Consider the following 18,180-nt stretch of genomic DNA (forward strand, 5'->3'; position numbering starts at 1 on the left):
AGTAAGAACAGGTTCCAAAAACTTCAGCAATGACTAAAGTATACACAGAAGTGTACAACATCCACAAAAGCAGCAAATGAGCAAATGATACCTCATTTATCTGGACACTGAAGATTTACCTAGAGCCACCATTTAGCCCTGCCCACAGAGGTTGAGACTAGCTACTGGCTATCAGGAGAGCTGGAATCCAGAATGACATCTATAAGTCCACACTCTCTCCCACTTCCCCATAGCCGGGGTAGAAAGAGCATGGCTTGGTAATCCTTTGAGAGATACAAATTCAGCTACAGCATAGTCTCGAAAATAATGAAACAGCATTTATGGAATGCAGACTTTTTCCTTAATACAAACTGTTCTTCCTCATAGTCTGGCTATACTGTTATTCTATGGCATTTATTTTTATATTCTGGTTATTTTTATATTCTGGTATTTTTATATTCCATCGTCACCTACTCATACCTAGTACGTATTTGTACATACACACACATCTAGAGAGTGCTTACTAAATATTTGTTGAATAAATAAATTCACTAAGATTTTATTGAATTGTAAAATTAGTGCCCTTTTATAAACAGTGATCTATCTATATGAGATTATCTGGAATTCTTGATTTCTAAGAGTTGGAAAGTTACTCAATTCCTCTATCCACAAAAGGCCTCTGAAAAACTCCAGAATTGGTATGCAAAATGGTGTTTATAAGTGCATTTTCCTGGGAAGGGATTACAAAGCTCTCATCAGACTCTCCCGTGGGAGTCTATGAACCTGAAAAGATAAAAAATTACTAATCCAGTGTATCCTCTCTATCTATATAGATGACCAGCCCACCTATGCTTACATACCTCCAATGACAAGAAACTCAAGCAGTCCTGGCTACTTTCATATTTCGCAGCTTCACTTCTGATTGACCACAGCTCCATCTTCCAGAGTCAAACAGAACACATTCAGTCCCTATGCCACTTGATAGTTCTTCATGTATTTTTAGATAGCCTTCATAACCCATCCTTATCTTCTCTTGTGCAGGCTGCAAATCCTCATTTCTTTCAACCAGAGTTAAGGCTTCTGCTTAACTGCACCATCTCCATTCTGACACTCTTAATGCACTTGGGACCTCACCCAGCCACACAGGTGGTCAGCACCTCCCCAACAGCACATCCCACCTGCACCCCAGCCAAAAGCACATAGTTCTGCTAAACAGAGACTAACCATCACCTTGATGGCAGCTCATTCACCCCATCGACTTACAGTTAACTTCTAGCCAACTAAGACTCCCCATTTTTTTTCTTTATATGTGTCCCAGTTTCCCCCATGACCCTCCCACTCTGTTTTTTAATAGTTAGTTTGAGGATCCTACTGCAACATTTTACAACTGTCCCAAAATTCCACTTTTAAATGTAACTGTTTCTTTCAGCTGAGGTTCCTACAGAGGACTCTCAATCCAAATTTTAGCTACTGTCCCCCTCACCCAGCCTCTCTCTAGTTCAGATAGGCTTTCACACAGGGTGATGCCTCATGAGCCCACAACTTGTACTACACAAATCATAAAATAGATGTTGCATAAGAAAAGCCTAAAATAGGCAAGGGTGGGTTAATTAAGAGCACAGACTCAGAGTTCAATCTCTGCTGCCACTCACTGCCTGACTTTAGGCAGTCACGTAACCCCTCCCCATCTCTCCTTACTCATCTGTAAAATGGGATGGATCACTACACCTTCATTGGGAGGTCATAACAGTGAAATGTAAAGAGCTCAGAATACATTGTATGTGCTACAGACGTGCTTGTTAAATAAATACTTTAGCTAATACGTGTACATATTTAGTTACCTAAGTACTAGACAGTCAGAAACCAGTAAGTATTGCAAATGTAGAAAAAAGCTCAAGGACTTAAAATAGTACTGCTAGGTTCTTCTCCCTACAGCCCACATCTCAGCCAACAGGGCTTAGACTTTATGCACTTAGCAAACCCGAGTCTGTTCTCACTGTGGTTTGTCCACATCAATGCTTGAGGGACATCGGAGAAAGGGAACAAGGCCCAGAACCCACGTCTGTGCTGCACAGTCTGGAGGGTTTCATTACTCCTTCACTTGTACTTGCAGTCTGTTTTCTCTCTGCCGTTCAGATTGCTGGTTTCTGTTGTTTACCTGCAAGTTCACAGATTCTTCCCTCTATCCTTTCCATGTTACCATTGAGTTCATCCGTTGAACTTTTGTGGGTTTTTCTATCCAATTCTTTCAGTTATTGTATTTGTCAGTCTTAAAATTTCCCTTTGGTTCTTCGCTCTTCCATTTATTTTTTCATCACTGAAACTTTCTATTTCCTTACTGGGACTTTTTCCATTTTATTACTCATTTCAAGTGAGTTCATAACAGCTTATGGAAGCCTTCTTCTGATGGCTGCGTTAAAATCCTTGTCATATAATCCCAACATCTGTGTCATCTTTGTCTTGATTATCCCTTGTCATTTAAATTCAGATCTTCTTGGGTTTTGGTATGACCAGTGATTTTCAATTAAAGTCTGGACATCTGGGGTGTTTTCTTATGAGGCTACAGATTTTATTTAAGTGCCATAGTAAAGAGGAAGAAGAATGCTGCCTTATTACTACTGGGGCAGGGGTGGAGGACAAGGCTAGGGATGGAGTTCAGGTTCACCACTCAGTCTCATTACCAGAGAGCAGTGTTAAAACGCCTGTCTCTCCTCTCAGCGAACCCTGACACACACTAGCTGGCTGGCCTATTAAGTCCAAAGCCTTCCTCTGCTGGGCAGAAGTCCAGGCTTCCCACATGGTCTCCACTGGGATTGTTGGGGTGCCTCCTACAGCTTCACAGGATGGAAGTCTAGGCTCCCCACATGGATTTTGCTGGTGGGACAGGGATGGGTGCAAGCAGTTTATTTTGTGGTGTTTGGTTGGAGCTGAGAAGTTTTGTCAAAAAGTTATGTCTAGCTAAGCTGTTCCCTTCCTGGTCTTCTGGCTGGAGAGAACAGGCTTTCTTGCAGGTGCTTTTTGTCTGTGCCCATCGGCATTTCTCAGTTGCTGGCCTCTCATGTACCCAGTCTGAGCTATATGAGGGAAAAAGAAAACTCAGAGAATTCACCGCTGTGTTCTTCCTCAGGTCCCATGGTCCCTAGTAAGTCTGCCTTCTTCTCTCCACTTCTCAGAGTCTTCTTATGTTTATTTTATATACAGTGTTCAGGAGGTTAGGCTATACTTAGCAGGGGGAATAAAGAAAAGTGTATTTGCTCCATCTTTCCAGAGGCATTAGTCTATTTATAAATGACTTTAACCTACAGGGCCATAAGAGTAGCCTGCAGATACCCACAAGACCACAGGACCAGTTGATTTAATCTTGCCCTCTGAGCAAGAGGTGGGGGGTAGGTAATGGCAAGAGCTGGGTTTCACTGTTATACCCTCTTTGGTGAGAAAAACAGCCTCTTCCAGACCAACTCTCATGCAAACCTAGGATAGCTTCCTACCTTTATTGCCCTTCCATCTGCTGTCTGCACTCACTCCAGCTGTCCTCCCTGGGCACCCTTCAGCCCTGCTCTGGTCACAGATCACTCAAAAGGACATGAAGAATGGAGCAGGTCACCATCCCAACTGCACTTCTTGTAGCCAAAATGTCTTCCGATGCACTCCACCAGAACAGACTTCTCCCCACCCCCATTCTTCTGTGCTCTCCTGACACTCCCTGCTGAGATTTGGCTGAGGTCCAGGTAAGCACAGCAAGCATTTTCTATTAAAAAGCCTAAGGCTAAGGTAGCATGTCTGTTTCTCCGTCTTTGTTCTCCTAGACCTCTCCTCTGCATTCTGGCAGGGCCGACCAGGCTTCCTATTAATAGCACCTTACAGATAATTAGTTATTCGCAATTTGCATTTGCCTCCCCATGTTACTTCACTTGATCTTCATGACAGCTCGGTGAGATAGCCAGGACAACAGTTTCATACCCATCTTATAAAGAAACTGAGACGTAAAGTAGATTTGCCCACATTGGCATGATATTAGGTGCCAAAGCCAAGATGAAATAAATCTCTCAGGGCCACCTGGATGACTCAGCCAGTTAGGTGTCTGACTCTGGATTTCGGCTCAGGTCATGATCTCAGGGTCCGGGGATTGAGCCCCATTTTGGGTTCCCCATTCAGTGGGGAGTCTGTTCCTCTCCCTCTGCCTCTCCTCCTGCTTGTGTTTTTTCTCTCTCTGAAATAATTAAAGCTTTAAAAAAAATCTGCTTTCTCAGTCAGAGCTCATTCTACACCATGCCATCTTGGCTTCCATGAAACTTTAATGACAAGAGTAATTACCATTTGATTGCCAGACCCTCTACAAGAGCTAGTACCATATACACTACTATAGAATCTGAGGCTCAGGGAGGTTCAAAAACTTGCCTAATGCCACTCAGCTAGTAAGAGGCAAGGAGCTCTTGCTCTGGTCTTGGCCCTTTACTCTTCCCATACAACATACTCTATTTCAAAAATCAAATTTATTCTATGACTTCTCTTGCAACCTTCTAAATCTATATCAATAACCCAGTTTTCATCTTTAAAATCCACTCCTTTATTTTCAGTGCCAAGTGGAGATTTCTACTCAAGGGTCTTATCATCCTATCAAGCCCCATGTGACTAAAAATGAATCCATTACCCTCACATCTCTAACTAGTTCCCCCTCCCTACGCCTCTAGAACATCAATATCCTCCCAACCTTGGACACAGAACTCTAGAGCTGTCTTTTATCCTTTTCCTCACACCCCACATCCTGTCAGTCACAAAGTCCTATTGAATATTTCAGGGAAGCCCCTCACATTTCTTCCCATGGCTATTTATTCAAGGCCCTGACACTGATAGTGGGTCAGCCTTCCCCACTAAGTTCATCTTCTGCGCTACTGTCCTCCTTAACACAGCTTTATAATATTACTTCCCCCACCCAGAAACCTTCAAAGGTCCCAGAAGCCACATACAAAGAATCTAGTCCTGGGAGTAGTTTTCAAGCCCCCTAGAATCTATTTCCCCTCATCCAGATGGACAGGTTAAACCAGCCTACCCATTGGTCATCCCCAAGTAGTCACCCATGTTTCTCACCTCACCCAATCTTTCAGCTCACTTCCGCTCATTCCTATTCTTGTCTATCCTTTAGATATAAGTCACACTCCACCTCTTTCAAAAGACCAGGTACTCTGGGATCCATAAAATCATGAAATTGGCATAGTATTTAGAGCTCGTACCACCCATCGAAGCAGCAAGCTGGACTCTGACTTCTTTACCTTTATTTTGTGTGCAATGGTCTTATCTCCCATCTAGACAGTAAGCTCAGAAGAATGGGAAAAAGGGAAGATAGCTCATGTTCCTCTATTCCCCACAGTTCCTAGCAAAATGCCAAGCATAAGGAGGAAATTCAATAAATTGGTGCTTCCTGAAGTTTTAATATGCATCTAGCAGGCTGGTTTCCTAGTTTGAAGTCTGCGGATTACCTCATGTGATCTTGAAGCAGACAGTCTCCAGACCACATTTTGAGAAGCCCTGATTTTTCAGGATCAGTTGCAAAATTCATGCCAAAGATAGATGTGACATTGGTTTTCGTTCTTATGCTCATCAACTAGATCAGCAATAACTTGAACACACATGATTTTTTGTTATCCAAGAGTTGTTTTTTGAAAATGCATAAAGATTTGCCTTGCCTAAAACAAAATTCTAGGTATTTTGGAAGATGATATATTCAACAAATTCCCCACATTCAAGAAGCAAGAATTTGGTCTATAACTGGTTTTATAAGAATCTCAAGCAGTATATGAATTAGAAAAGCCATTTAGGGATCAGAGATGAAAATAAGAATACAGAACTGTTCCAGTTAAAAATGTAATTCATTAGGAAGCCCAGCAGACATGGTTTTACAATGAATAATCTCATATAAATTTACAGATAGTGAGGCAGAGGACTAAGGAGAGATTCAGATGATGCCTTTAGCACTACAGAATTATTTAATGAATTCCCCCAAACATTTTAGAATATGTTGAATATTTATGGAATTAGATATGTTACCAAAAAATGAAAAAGATAGTTCAGGAAAAAAAATAAAAAATCCTTGCAAATATGATGCTTCTCATTTAGGTTAATAATCCCCAAGTGGAATAACATTGTATAGTTCTTTTTTTAAAATTGTGTAGTTCTTAAATATGTTACATTATGGAGTTTTTCTTGACAATGGAGAACTAGAGAATTTCAAGGAGGCCACAATTTTGTGGAGAGTGCATTTTAGGTAGTCAGTTTGAAGTTAACTATGGTTTTTGTGATGGTCTCTGTTTCTGATATCATTAGTACACTTTTCACTTTTGAGAAATACGTCCATGTTAACAACCACAGCATAAAGTTAGGCACATTGTTTTCTCTTAGGAAGGTATAAAGATCTTAGTATAACTAATACCTTCCTTTCAAAGTTTCCGCCAATAAACAACTACCTCACTTTTGCTTGAATGTCAGTAATTGACAGGCAACCTACCTCTTTTCCAGGTAGTTTTAGTTAGTAGACCTTTCTCTTTCACTAAGTAGGAATCTGCTTCTCTAATTTACCCACCATCCCAATTCTGCCCTGTGAAATCATCCGAGTCATGTGTCTGCTTCAGAAGAGAGCTTCTGGTATTCAGATTCAGCATTCAGATCTCGTTTAATTCTTCCTTTCTTGTGGCTAAAAATTATTGACTTCTTCAGCCATTTCTCAAGTGGCATTTTTTCTAGAAGCCTCATCAATCTGGTCACCCTTTTCTCAACCTTTTTTAGTTCATTAGTGTCTCTCACAGCATGGTATCCATTGTTTAGTACAAGACTCCAAATCTACCTAGAACAAAATCTAGAGGAATTATTACCTCATATAATGTGTACCCAAGACTTTGTATTAATACTATCTAAAATTACATAAGAGGGGATCCCTGGGTGGCGCAGCGGTTTAGCGCCTGCCTTTGGCCCAGGGCGCGATCCTGGAGACCCAGGATCGAATCCCACATCGGGCTCCCAGGGCATGGAGCCTGCTTCTCCCTCTGCCTATGTCTCTGCCATTCTCTCTCTCTCTCTCTCTCTCTCTCTATAATAAATAAATTAAAAAAATAAAAAATAAAAAATAAAATAAAATTACATAAGAGATTTTAGTAATTTCACCATACCACTAGCTCATATTTAATTACAACCCTCAAAGTTCCCATCCCCAACAATGAACTATTTTAAGTTGCAGCTCCTACGTTCTGTACATATTAAGTAGAGTCTGCAGAACCTCAGGTCAGGACTTCACATGTATAATTTTACAGGACACTGTCTTCCATCTCCCTTGAAAAACTCCTAGCTTTGAAGCCCAGGCCACTGTGTCCTTTCCTTTTTTTTTTTTTTTTTTTTTTAAGATTTTACCCATTTATTCATGAGAGACACACAGAGAAAGAGAGGCAGAGACACAGGCAGCGGGAGAAGCAGGCTCCTCACAGGGAACCCAACGTGGGACTCGATCCCGGGTCTGCAGGATCACAGGGTTGAAGGCAGCGCTAAACCACTGAGCTACCGGGGTTGCTCCACTGTGTCCTTTCCTAAAGATGTCAGCACCAAGTTCACTGTCTCTCTCCAATCCCTGCCATGGTTCTTTGTGATTTCAGTCATCATACTCCTGCCCTTGCCATTCTTCTGGACTCCACTCCTCCAAAGACCTTGTCTTCCATTCCAGCTCTGTTTCCTGCTTCCCTCAATAACTATACTCCCTTCTTAATCTCTGTCTCAAACACCCACTCTGGAAGCACTACCTCTTATCCTTCAGTTCCCTTACTTGGGAATCCCCGTCCCATCTGTTCTTCCACCCTACCAGCACATACAAACCATTTATATCATCTTCTCACTGTGGATCATCCCCCTTTTGTCTCCTTTCCTCCTCCTCAGATTCCACAACCCATCTAACCCATCAGTACCTCACCTCCAAGGCCCCTCTCTTCCTGTCATACTCACTGAAAAACAAAAAACAAAAACAAAACAAAACAAAACAAAAAACAGTACAACCATCCACCTACTCCAAACCGATGCCCAGGCTGCTGAACGTGACTGAAAAAAAAAAAAAAAAAAAAAAAAAAGACAGAGAGAGAGAGATAACATATATGGAAACTGGTCTCATGTCAAGCTCATGACCACAAACTCCAAGTGAGCCTTAGAACTGCTCAGAATTCCCAGTTTCCACTAGTCCTTTCAGCCTGCCATTCTAGCAATTTTATACTTTCTTCCCTCCTCTCAAACTTCCAACTCCACTCCCATCTTAGCTCTGCTCTTGACCTGGCTTCCTAGTTCACTGAAAATAGAAACAGCTGGAAGAGAACCACTACTTGAGCTCGGCCCCACCCCATGCCTGTGCCCCACTCCCCTGTCTTCCCTCCAGTTATAGCCACAAACTGCCCTTAAGTCCATCTAGCATCATCCCTCTGCTGTGCCCTGGATCCATTCCCTTCACCTATTCAGTGGCAGGAAATGCACTCTCTTTCCTACACTGTCCATCTTTCCACCCCTACTGAATCATTTGTATTGCTTTACAAATGTGCTTTAAAATCCCCCAGTAAAAAAATAAAACCTTCCCTTCCCTTGCTCCCAACCCCACAGATTGATAGATATGCAGATATATAGATTTTTGTTTTCCCACAGCTGTGTGGCCTGAGAAAGTTGTGCTTGTGTGTATTTATCCTGTGTTGACCTCAGAAACTTGTGCTCATGCCCTTGTGCTCATTGGTTAGATTATAATGCCCTCCTAGTCAAGCTTCCAGTGATGTCTTATGAATAAGGAAAATGAAAAATGACACCAAAGGAACCACTTCATTTAACTGAATACTAAAGTGAAACAAAGATGTACATACATATTCAAAGAAACTATGACCTGTATTTAGCACAGACACTTACAAAAAGAAGGCATCCAATGAATGTTTACTGAGTTGAATTGAATGGCAATAGTTTCTCACTTTACAGATAATACAAACTTTCTGGAACCCTCACTATTCAGGATACAGTATAATGAGCAAGAAAATCCACAACTAGTCTCCAAACCTGCAGAATCAGAAGTAGATGAACACCCTAGAAAAGAGAGGGGAGGCAAGAAGGCCTTATCAATGTATTTTTAGGGTAGGTGTTTCTAAATTTTAACTTAAGCTGATTTGAATTCCCTATATGAAAGGATATATACCATACTTTCTGCCAAAAATGTTATTGATTATAACCAGAGGCTATGTCCAGAGAAATAAATTACTTTGGAAACTCTATTCTTCTCATACATTCTGCAAAATATTATAAAAGTAGTGTTCCTACTCATTCCAACACAACTGTAGCTTTCTCAAAAGATGAAAGAAAACAGAAAATTGAAATTTACACCTTCTGAAGGTGATTGCTGGGAATGGCTCCAAAAAAAAAAAAATGTACACACATCATTCGAACACATCCACAAGTTAAAAGATTCAATCCAGCCTCCATATGAATTTTAGATTCCACTGAATTTCAGTGATTCAGTAATGTATATGGTATAATTTATTATACTAAGCAGAGTAAACACAGGATATACAAATATTCTGAAGTTATTTAAATCATGATAGATAATTTTTAGTTTTTTCAAACGAGTATCACATTCAACTTTTGAAAAATAAAAATTTATGAGCATTGTGGCCCAAATAAAGATTTCTTTCTCTCTCCAATCATCCAGAAATTTAAGTCAAATTATCTATAAGTTAGTATTCTAGAAGCAAATCATACCAATTTCTCTGGGCCATTCTCCCTTCTGCTCTTCATTTTGCCTTGCACACATAAAACAGTCAATGAGTTAATTTCCAAAGTGACCATGAGTTAACTTCTCACCACTGCATTTTGTTCAAATGTTCTATTTTAAATTCTTCCTTTAAACAATGGGCCATTCTTCTATCCTTGTGTTATTGTATGCTTCCTTTGAATAGTTTCCAGGAATAAAATAACTGATCATGAAAAAACAAAACAGTTGCTCTTACCATCCTTTGTATGAAGTTATTAGATGATGGCACTGATTCATGATTTAACAACTCTAACATGTTGTGGCCTACACATGGTGTATTAAATGTTCCCTTGGCAATAGACATCATTTCGCATGCCCATTGTCAATTTTAAACATGAAAAATTGCAGCTTTAAAAGAAAGTGTTACTTTTTATTAAGAACTTTTCCAATCCACAAAACGGACAGAAGTAGTGAGAATACCTGAAAATACAGCGCAGTTTTAATGATGTTTAAGCATATATTCATTGCAGGACCATTACTAAGAAATATTTTTGGAAATGTTCCTTTAGGAGCTCTAATTACCATCAATGTATAAAAATAAAAACATAATTTCTGTCCAGATGGCACGATTAGTGCTGTTTTTCAGAAAGAAAAGCTTTTAAAATATCAATATCTGTCTTACGCTTTATAATTCTATCTGAAAAAGAAACAAAATCTGTTTACAGTGCGTCATGCTCAAAATCCAAGCTACTTCTTAGTTTGAGTCTCAAAGAGCACCATTCTTTAAAAAAAAAAAAAGTAAATCAGTGTATTTAATAGGCTCCCTCTGGATTTTGTCTCTGATAAAGTTAAAGATGCACCTCCTGACTTTGCTTATAGCAATAAAACTGCCACAATAACTGACAAGGGAGCTACAAAATCTGAGTCAGCCTCTGTTTGGATTTTTCAAAACCTAGCTATTTATTTAGATATCATTTCAGCATCTAGGTCTCTAATAGAAACCTCTCCAGTATAAGAAATATAAAACATGTAGATTTAAAATAGTAAATAATCAACAACTATATGAGACATTCCTTCAAGCAGCAATAATAAAATAAAAATGTCCTCTATAAATATGCAAAATATATGCTCCTTTCCCTCCCTTCATCCCCTTCCCATCCAAACATAGCATGATCATGTTCCATTTTACTAGCGTATTTGTTGTTTAAGACAGGAAACCTCCAACACATTCAACAAGGTAAAATATTTCTATAATTTCCCATATTAATAACAATAACAATGTTAAAAATTGCAAATGGCTACTTTGTGACAAGAGAGGTTCTAAATAGTTTATATATAACAACTCATTTTAGTGCATAGTATGCTACTGAACACAGGGTACCAGCTTCCTTTCTCAGGTTCTCCTAACCTTTGTGACACCAATGGGAGTATTCCTAAAGAAATAATTGACTTTGATGATGGTGGATAAAGGTTCTGAACTGTGAGCTACAAAGAACAGTAATGGTAAACCAACAAAAAAACGTACCTCCCTTTGTTTATTATCGTTTTCCATCTTTCTTTGCAATTATACTGAGTTTTGTTTTCATTTAAATGAAGTTGAGAGGCCGGGCAACAATTCTTAGTCTTAAATCCTTCCCACCCGCACCCCCTCATATAATAATTAATATATGACAAATGGGCTTTTCTTCCTTGGAGTTTTCTTTTCTCTCTCTCTCTCTCTCTCTCTCTCTCTCTCTCTCTTCTGATTATGGTCCCAATTTTTTCTCATCCCACCAGAATGTTGAAATGTTTTACTTAACGCATTCCCCAAACCTGCTTTCCTCAGCTCAAATGTTTTGTACTAGACCAGAGTTAAGACTACCTAAAGCACTCTACATGACCCTTAAGAGAGGAGGTGGCTTAAGAAAGGGGTTCCCCTAAATCAGCTGCCAAGAACAGCAGGCAGTCCCACCCCCTTTCCCTCTCCCGGAAGCCCCCACTACCCCAGATCCTCGAGGACTACAGCTACACAACTCGCATCCCACTACAGCAAAGCTTTTGCAGAAAACAACACAACAGGGCCCCCTCAAACCCTCCGTCTGGAAACACTGGGCCCCTCGGGCCGGCAGCCCCTCCCCAAAGCTCCCCTCCCGCATCCTTGGGCCTGGATGCTCCGAGGCCCTCCCTGGTCCCAGCTGGGCACCCGCGCGCTCCGGGCTTGGCTTGAAAAGGGGGAATCAGGCTAAGAGTGACCGAAATGAAGGCAATTTCCAAATGCCCGGGGTTGGGGTGGGGGGAGGGAGTTCGGGCTGCCGGTAAACTGTGCCTCGTTCGCTGCACCACCACTCAAGCCCCCTCACGCCGCAGCCAGGCCGGCAGCTCCTACTGGTTCCAAGTTTCAATGCTCCCTGCAAGATGGGGACATCGGGGCAGCTCCGGGCGGGGGCAGTCACAACTCCCAGTCCTCTCGCAAAGCTGCCCCTCGGGAACGAGACACGCACACCTTGCGATTTCTGCTCTCGGCGGCAGAGACGGGGAGGTGGGGAACGGGAGGGGGGCACTGGGAGGGAGCAGGGTGTGGCGACGTGTGGAGCCAAGGGGCAAGGGAGACGTCCAGCCACAGCCGTGCCCCGGCCCCAGCGGGATCCAGCCGCGGCCGGCCCGCCCGGCGCTTTGTTGTCTGCGTCCCCTGGAGCCCGCGCGCACGCCGAGCGCAAACACGCCCCAAAAAATCATCGCAACTGGCCGAGCGGCCCTACGGCCCCCAACCCCTCGGCGGAAGGAACAAACTTGTCCGCGGGCGCGCCTGCGGCCAGGATGCTGCGGCTTGCCTCCGAGGACAATCTGCAAAGCCGAGATAACAATGATAATAAAATAAGATGAATCAGTAGTATCGCGTCTTCTTCCGAGCCTCTGGAGGTTAAAATAAATAAATAAATAAATACAATTTAAAAATCCTGTTTTCTGCCAGTCGCCCGTGGCGAAGCGGGCTGAGAGGTTGGTGCTCAAGGTAGAGAGCGCGGGCGAGGTGCGGAGCCGAGGTGCGGGGAAGGGGGCGGCTGGGGGGGGGGGGGCCCGGGTCCCCGACGCCATTTGCGGGGCAGCTGCGCCCGCCTTACCTGTGGATGCGGTTTCCATGGCAACGGGCGGCGGCCGGGCGGGGCCCGAGTCCAGTTCCCGCGGCGCCGCTTCCCCGGCCCCGGCGCCCAACCCCCGGCCGGGCTCCCCCGCCTGCGGCGCCGGCTTGGCCCCGGTCGCCGTCAGCGCTTCGTCCTCCCCCTCCCCCCGGCCCCCGAGCCACTGGGACCCGGAGCCTGCCAGCGGCAGCAGCTCGTCTCGGGGATCCGGCGGCGCGGCCATGGCTGGCGGTGCCCCCCGCTCCACCGGCGCGGCCCAGGCGGTCTGGCGGGGCCAAGGTGCGGTGGCTGCGCGGCCCCCGCCGGGACTCGCGGCTCGGGGATGCTGCGCCGTCAGCGCCGCCGCCGCCGCCGCCGCCGCTGCAACTCCGGCCGAGCTGCCGGCTGCCGCTCTCGCCGCCTCAGCTCCTCCTCCTCCCCCTCCTCTTCCTCCCGGCCCCGCCGCGGCCGCCGCTGGCGCTCCTCCTCCTCCTCCGGCCGCGGCCGCCGCTTCGCTGCTCCCAAGCCTGTCATTACGCAGGTGAAAATGGCCTGCCCCCCCCGCCCCCCCCGCCCCCCCGCCTCCCGCGGCAGCCCCCGGCCCGCGGGCGGCAGGCCCCGACCGACTAGGGCAGCGGCCGCGAGCACGCGAACCTTCTTCCCGTTAGGCTGAGGACCTACGGAGGGGGTTAGCAGGGAGAAGCCGCTCCGAGCCGGAGCCGCCCGCCCAACTCCCGAAGTTGAGCCCGGGACCGGCGTCTTGGGACCCCGGGCCGCGGAGGGAAGCTTAGAGACCTCAAGGCCACGGCTCTCAGGGGGACCAGTACCCGCTGCGGAGGGGCCGTGGGTCCGCGCGGGGAAGGGTGAAGAAGAGTGTTGGCGGGAGCCAGGGAACTGCGACCCCGAGGCTAACTGCTGCGTCCTTAAGAACGGTTGTTTCCAGAGCAGGGCTGAAGATAGTGGAGTACGGGAAAGAACCTCCCGGACGGCCTCGGAGACAAGCTTATACCTACCGGACCTCGTCCGTACCAGCACCGAAAGCACATACGATGTCACTAGGCAGGACAAAAAGCCAAAGCCATATACGTGACAAGCTGTCTGTGCAGTCTATTTCATTTGAAAATGTGGACATTTCAGGCACCATGCTGCTGCTGCTCCTGCTGCTGCTTCTTTTTTTTTTTTTTTCCTTTACAGCTGTCTCTGACAAAGTGCAAGATACTTGAAAGATAAACCCGACTCAGAGAAGTTGGCTTATAAATGTATGATTCCCATATTTTGACCCATCTTTTCAAACAAGACTTGTGCATTATTTGTTCTTTAATCGTCTATAAACTGACGTGGTTGGGGAAAAAAATACATTTCGGGCCCACACATAGTAGAAGAATAGGCGTATCCATCACTCTTTCTCTGGAAAAGGTGGGGCACGGAGTTGAACGACTTGGGCTTTGTGAGACTGCTAAGCCACCGGAGGCCTAGCCAGGGTCTCAGACCTGTTGATTTTTATATTCAAACGCCGACTTCAGCACTATGCAGATGCTTCTCAGAAATGCTGAAACTTAAAAGCCTAAGTTCTGTCCAACCCTTTGTTCTTCTAGTACACTAATGTTCAAAAGACGTCTAGTGATAATAAATTAGAGAAAATGTATTCACTCAATAGACAATAAATATGGCCTACTAGTGCCGGATGTCCCTGGAGATAAGATGATCGCCAAAAGCTTACATTACTGGTATCTTCAGAAACTATCATGGACGTGTTCCTATCTTGATTATGGTGACAGCTTCACAGGTGTATACATATTGTGAAATGTAATGTATATTTTACCTCAATAAAGCTATAAAAAAATCATCCAACAACAACCACCAAAAAATTCTTGGTTATCATGAATCATCATGGTTTTTGAACTCTTTCCATGGGAAAAGCAAGCTTGCTTAAGAAATCTTTAAAGATGAAAAGCAAAAAAAAAACAAAAACAAAAACAAAAACAAAACAAAACAAAACAAAAAGATGAAAAGCTATTCCACTGCTATCTTTCCATGGAGCTTAATCCTGTTGTGTAATCAAAGGACACTTGTAAGATTTTTTTCAAATCTATTGGTTAGAGTTCCTTGAAGCAGTATAAATACTAGATGGGAACCTCTAATTTCATTGCTGATAACATACCAAGAACACAGTAAACTCTAATGATATAAAATTTAAGTGGTTATGGATGGATACTGGATATTTGAGAATTGTTATGGTAAGGGAGTTAAATACAGAATTATACAGCGTATATTATTTTGTTTGCCTGAGAAACCTAATGAAAATCATAATTAAAAAACTAGAATAACTATGCAAACCTCTTAACTTCCTCATGACTGAACAGATAAGGAATTTGGGAATAGAATTCTAGTTATTTTCCATATTTCATCAGATGCTGATCAATACTTTAACTGAGAATGTGTGGAGGAAATAGCCAGTTAAGTGTATTTAGATTTTACTTGTTAGAGGAAATAGAAAACTTCCATTTTCATTTCCAATTTAATTGAAATTCCATTTTGATAAATGATTCTATTTTGCTCTGCTGAAAAGAGATGCATTCACTGCTTCAGTTTTAGCAATTTTCTTTTTTTTAAGATTTTATTTATTCATGAGAGAGAGAGAGAGGCAGAGACACAGGCAAAGGGAGAAGCAGGCTCCATTCAGGGAGCCTGATGTGAGACTCGATCTCGGGACTCCAGGATCAGGCCCTGGGCTGAAGGCGGCGCTAAACCGCTGAGCCCCCCCGGGCTGCCCAGTTTTAGCAATTTTCACAACTATCTTTATTTTTTTAGATTCTACCTCTGGATATATATAAATAATTGTCTATTTGGGTGAAAAAAAATTGCAGGTTTGCGCTCTGGTTCAAAATTACCAATGTTTATCCACGTAATTTTATATTTGTACTCCTGTGTACTGACTAAGCTTGACTAATTTGAAGATTTATGGGCATAACACACAATCAACTGTAGAATTCCAGGGCTTCGTGGTTGCTCCAAGTTATGAATTGTTCTAACTTGCTTTGGAGACAAAAAACAATAATAATAAGGCAGGCACTTTTAAAGAATTCTTAGCAAGAAGAGTTGAGACAAAAGAACTGTCAGGTTTTGTCTTCAAAAACAAAGCTATTGTTTTTTGGAAAAGAAGTTTTTGTTCATTATTTCAAAAGAAGGAATCTGGTGAGGAACACTTATTTAACGCTTAGCTTCTTAGACAAAACCTTATATCATGGGGAAAGGGGGTATAAAGACATGCAAAACAAGCACCCCAAGTAACAAACTTTAACCAAGATGAAGTCCTTTCCAGCTTCAGTATTAAAGTTACATAAGAGTTCTGTGTCTCAGTTTCCTCAATTGTAATCTGGTTATTTTAATAGAATCTTCTGTATAGGGTTTGGAGGAGCACCAAATGGGTTGACGTAAGTAGGTATATAATTAAGGTATAATAGCACATGTCATATTATTTCCAGAAAATGGCTTCTAATGGTAAAAGTTCTGCCTGCATTTTTATATTTGCAAAAATCAAAGAGTCAAAGCCAAAGAATCAAGACATTTCAAACAAATTTGAAGGCATTTAAAACAAATTAAATGAGAAACATTACCCTTTATTGAGTGACTATTGGTCTGCTTCTTGTAAATCCTATAATTCTGAAAGGTAAACCTTAAATAAAGATAAATATACTGCAAAGGCTCTTTTAAATAGTTGAGTCACACACACACACACACACACACACACACATCTCAATTTGGAATAGCCTATGTCAGGAGTGGCAAATAGAATTTATTGATTGATAGTAATGAATGCTTGGGGCACTGTCCTGAGAGTCTTGGGCTATGTTCATTCAGTAGAAAAAAGTGCCTACAAGGATAAGCAATAGCTACACGCAGGTAAGTAAAAGAGATGTGACAAAATATGCCAAGTATTTGCTTTCTCTGGCTTATATATGTTTCTCAGCACCCAAGCAAGCCAAGGTTGTACTTTTGAAACTTTTTGGGAAAGAATGCAACTGTGAAATCACTCCCATTGACTTAGTAAGATAAAGTGTTTGACTCAAGATGAAATTCATTCTGCAGCTTCAAATTTTTCTGAAATCCTTGTGTTGTGGAGTTGGTTCAAAACTTATTTTGTCTATAGCATCCAGTTCATTATGCCATGTGGTTGTTACTCTACTACATTGGGTAGAAGCTCTTGAATTTTATATGGAAAAGAGTCCTCCATGTCTTCTGTAGTGAAAGAATATTTAGATTGAAACAAATTTATGGAGACCACAGGCTGGTGCACAAGACAGCTGTGTTTTCTCCAGGAGACCACCACAACACTCACAAATGTCTCACAACACATTTGGAACACACCAGGCTCCTTCTGTCCATAGGGAGTAGCTGCTGTTACTTATGCTGCCACCCAAGGGGATAAAGCATAGATGTTCCTAATGTCTTCCAGTAAGGAAGAAAAGAAGAGAATTGATCACTTTTCACTAACCCAGCTTTGGTTTTCTTATAGAATTTGTGCATTTGGGTAAAACTGCAAAGATTTGTTATTTCTTTGAGCAAAAACATGAATTAAGATATCTGTAACATGAATTCTCCATGCTTTGGACTCACAAAACACCTTTTTAAAAAGATTAATTCGTGAGACACAGAGAGAGAGAGAGACAGAGAGAAGCAGAGATATAGGCAGAGGGAGAAGCAGGCTCCACGCAGGAAGCCTGATGTAGAACTTGATCCTGGGACTCCAGGATCACACCCTGAGCCAAAGGCAGACGCTTAACTGCTGAGACACCCAGGCATCCCACAAAACATCTTTTAAGATATTCTGAATGTGAGGAAGGAAGCAAAATATACATGATGGAAGTAAATTGCCTTTGAATAGTTCTTTGCATTTTGCAAACAGATCTCATTTGAATACACACACATGCATACTTTTAATTTCCAAATTCTGGTGAGAGATATGGTATCTCACAGTAAGTTTTTATTTACTTGATGATCAATGAATTAGAAGATCTCAAATGTCCTTCTTGGTAATTTGTATTTATTTGTTTTAAAAGCGTTATTGAGATAATTTGCATTGTTGTATGTACAATAAATTTAAAGTGTCTAATTCAATGATTTTAAGTATAGTCACGTAGTTGTGCAACCATCACCCCAATCAATTGTATGACATTCTCATCTCTCCAAAAAGAAACTTCATCCCCATTAGCAGTCACTCTCCACCTTCACATTCCAAATCCAGTTCTAGGCAATCACTAATCTACTTTCTAACTCTATAACTTTACCAATTCTGGATACTCCATATGAGTGGAGTCATATAATATGTGCCCTTTTGTGACTGGCTTCCTTTCCTTAGCA

The 18,180-nt window shown here is 42.5% G+C and overlaps 1 protein-coding gene across 2 annotated transcripts in view; it reads right to left on the reverse strand.

The window, feature by feature from the left end:
- Positions 1-13,179, reverse strand: part of RTN1 (reticulon 1) — a 215,898-nt gene extending 202,719 nt beyond the window's left edge. The window contains exon 1 of one of the 2 annotated variants that reach the window (XM_077909496.1): positions 12,823-13,179. In XM_077909496.1, the coding sequence (XP_077765622.1) occupies positions 12,823-13,063 (241 nt within the window). In that variant the 5' untranslated portion in view covers positions 13,064-13,179. Of the gene's footprint in view, positions 1-8,892; positions 8,921-12,822 lie in introns of those variants that run through there. The other variant, XM_077909497.1, reaches the window with a different exon arrangement.
- Between the last annotated feature and the right edge of the window lie 5,001 nt (positions 13,180-18,180).

The sequence above is a fragment of the Canis aureus genome, chromosome 9 (assembly GCF_053574225.1).
Source record: "Canis aureus isolate CA01 chromosome 9, VMU_Caureus_v.1.0, whole genome shotgun sequence".
NCBI classification, from domain to species: Eukaryota; Metazoa; Chordata; class Mammalia; order Carnivora; family Canidae; genus Canis; species Canis aureus.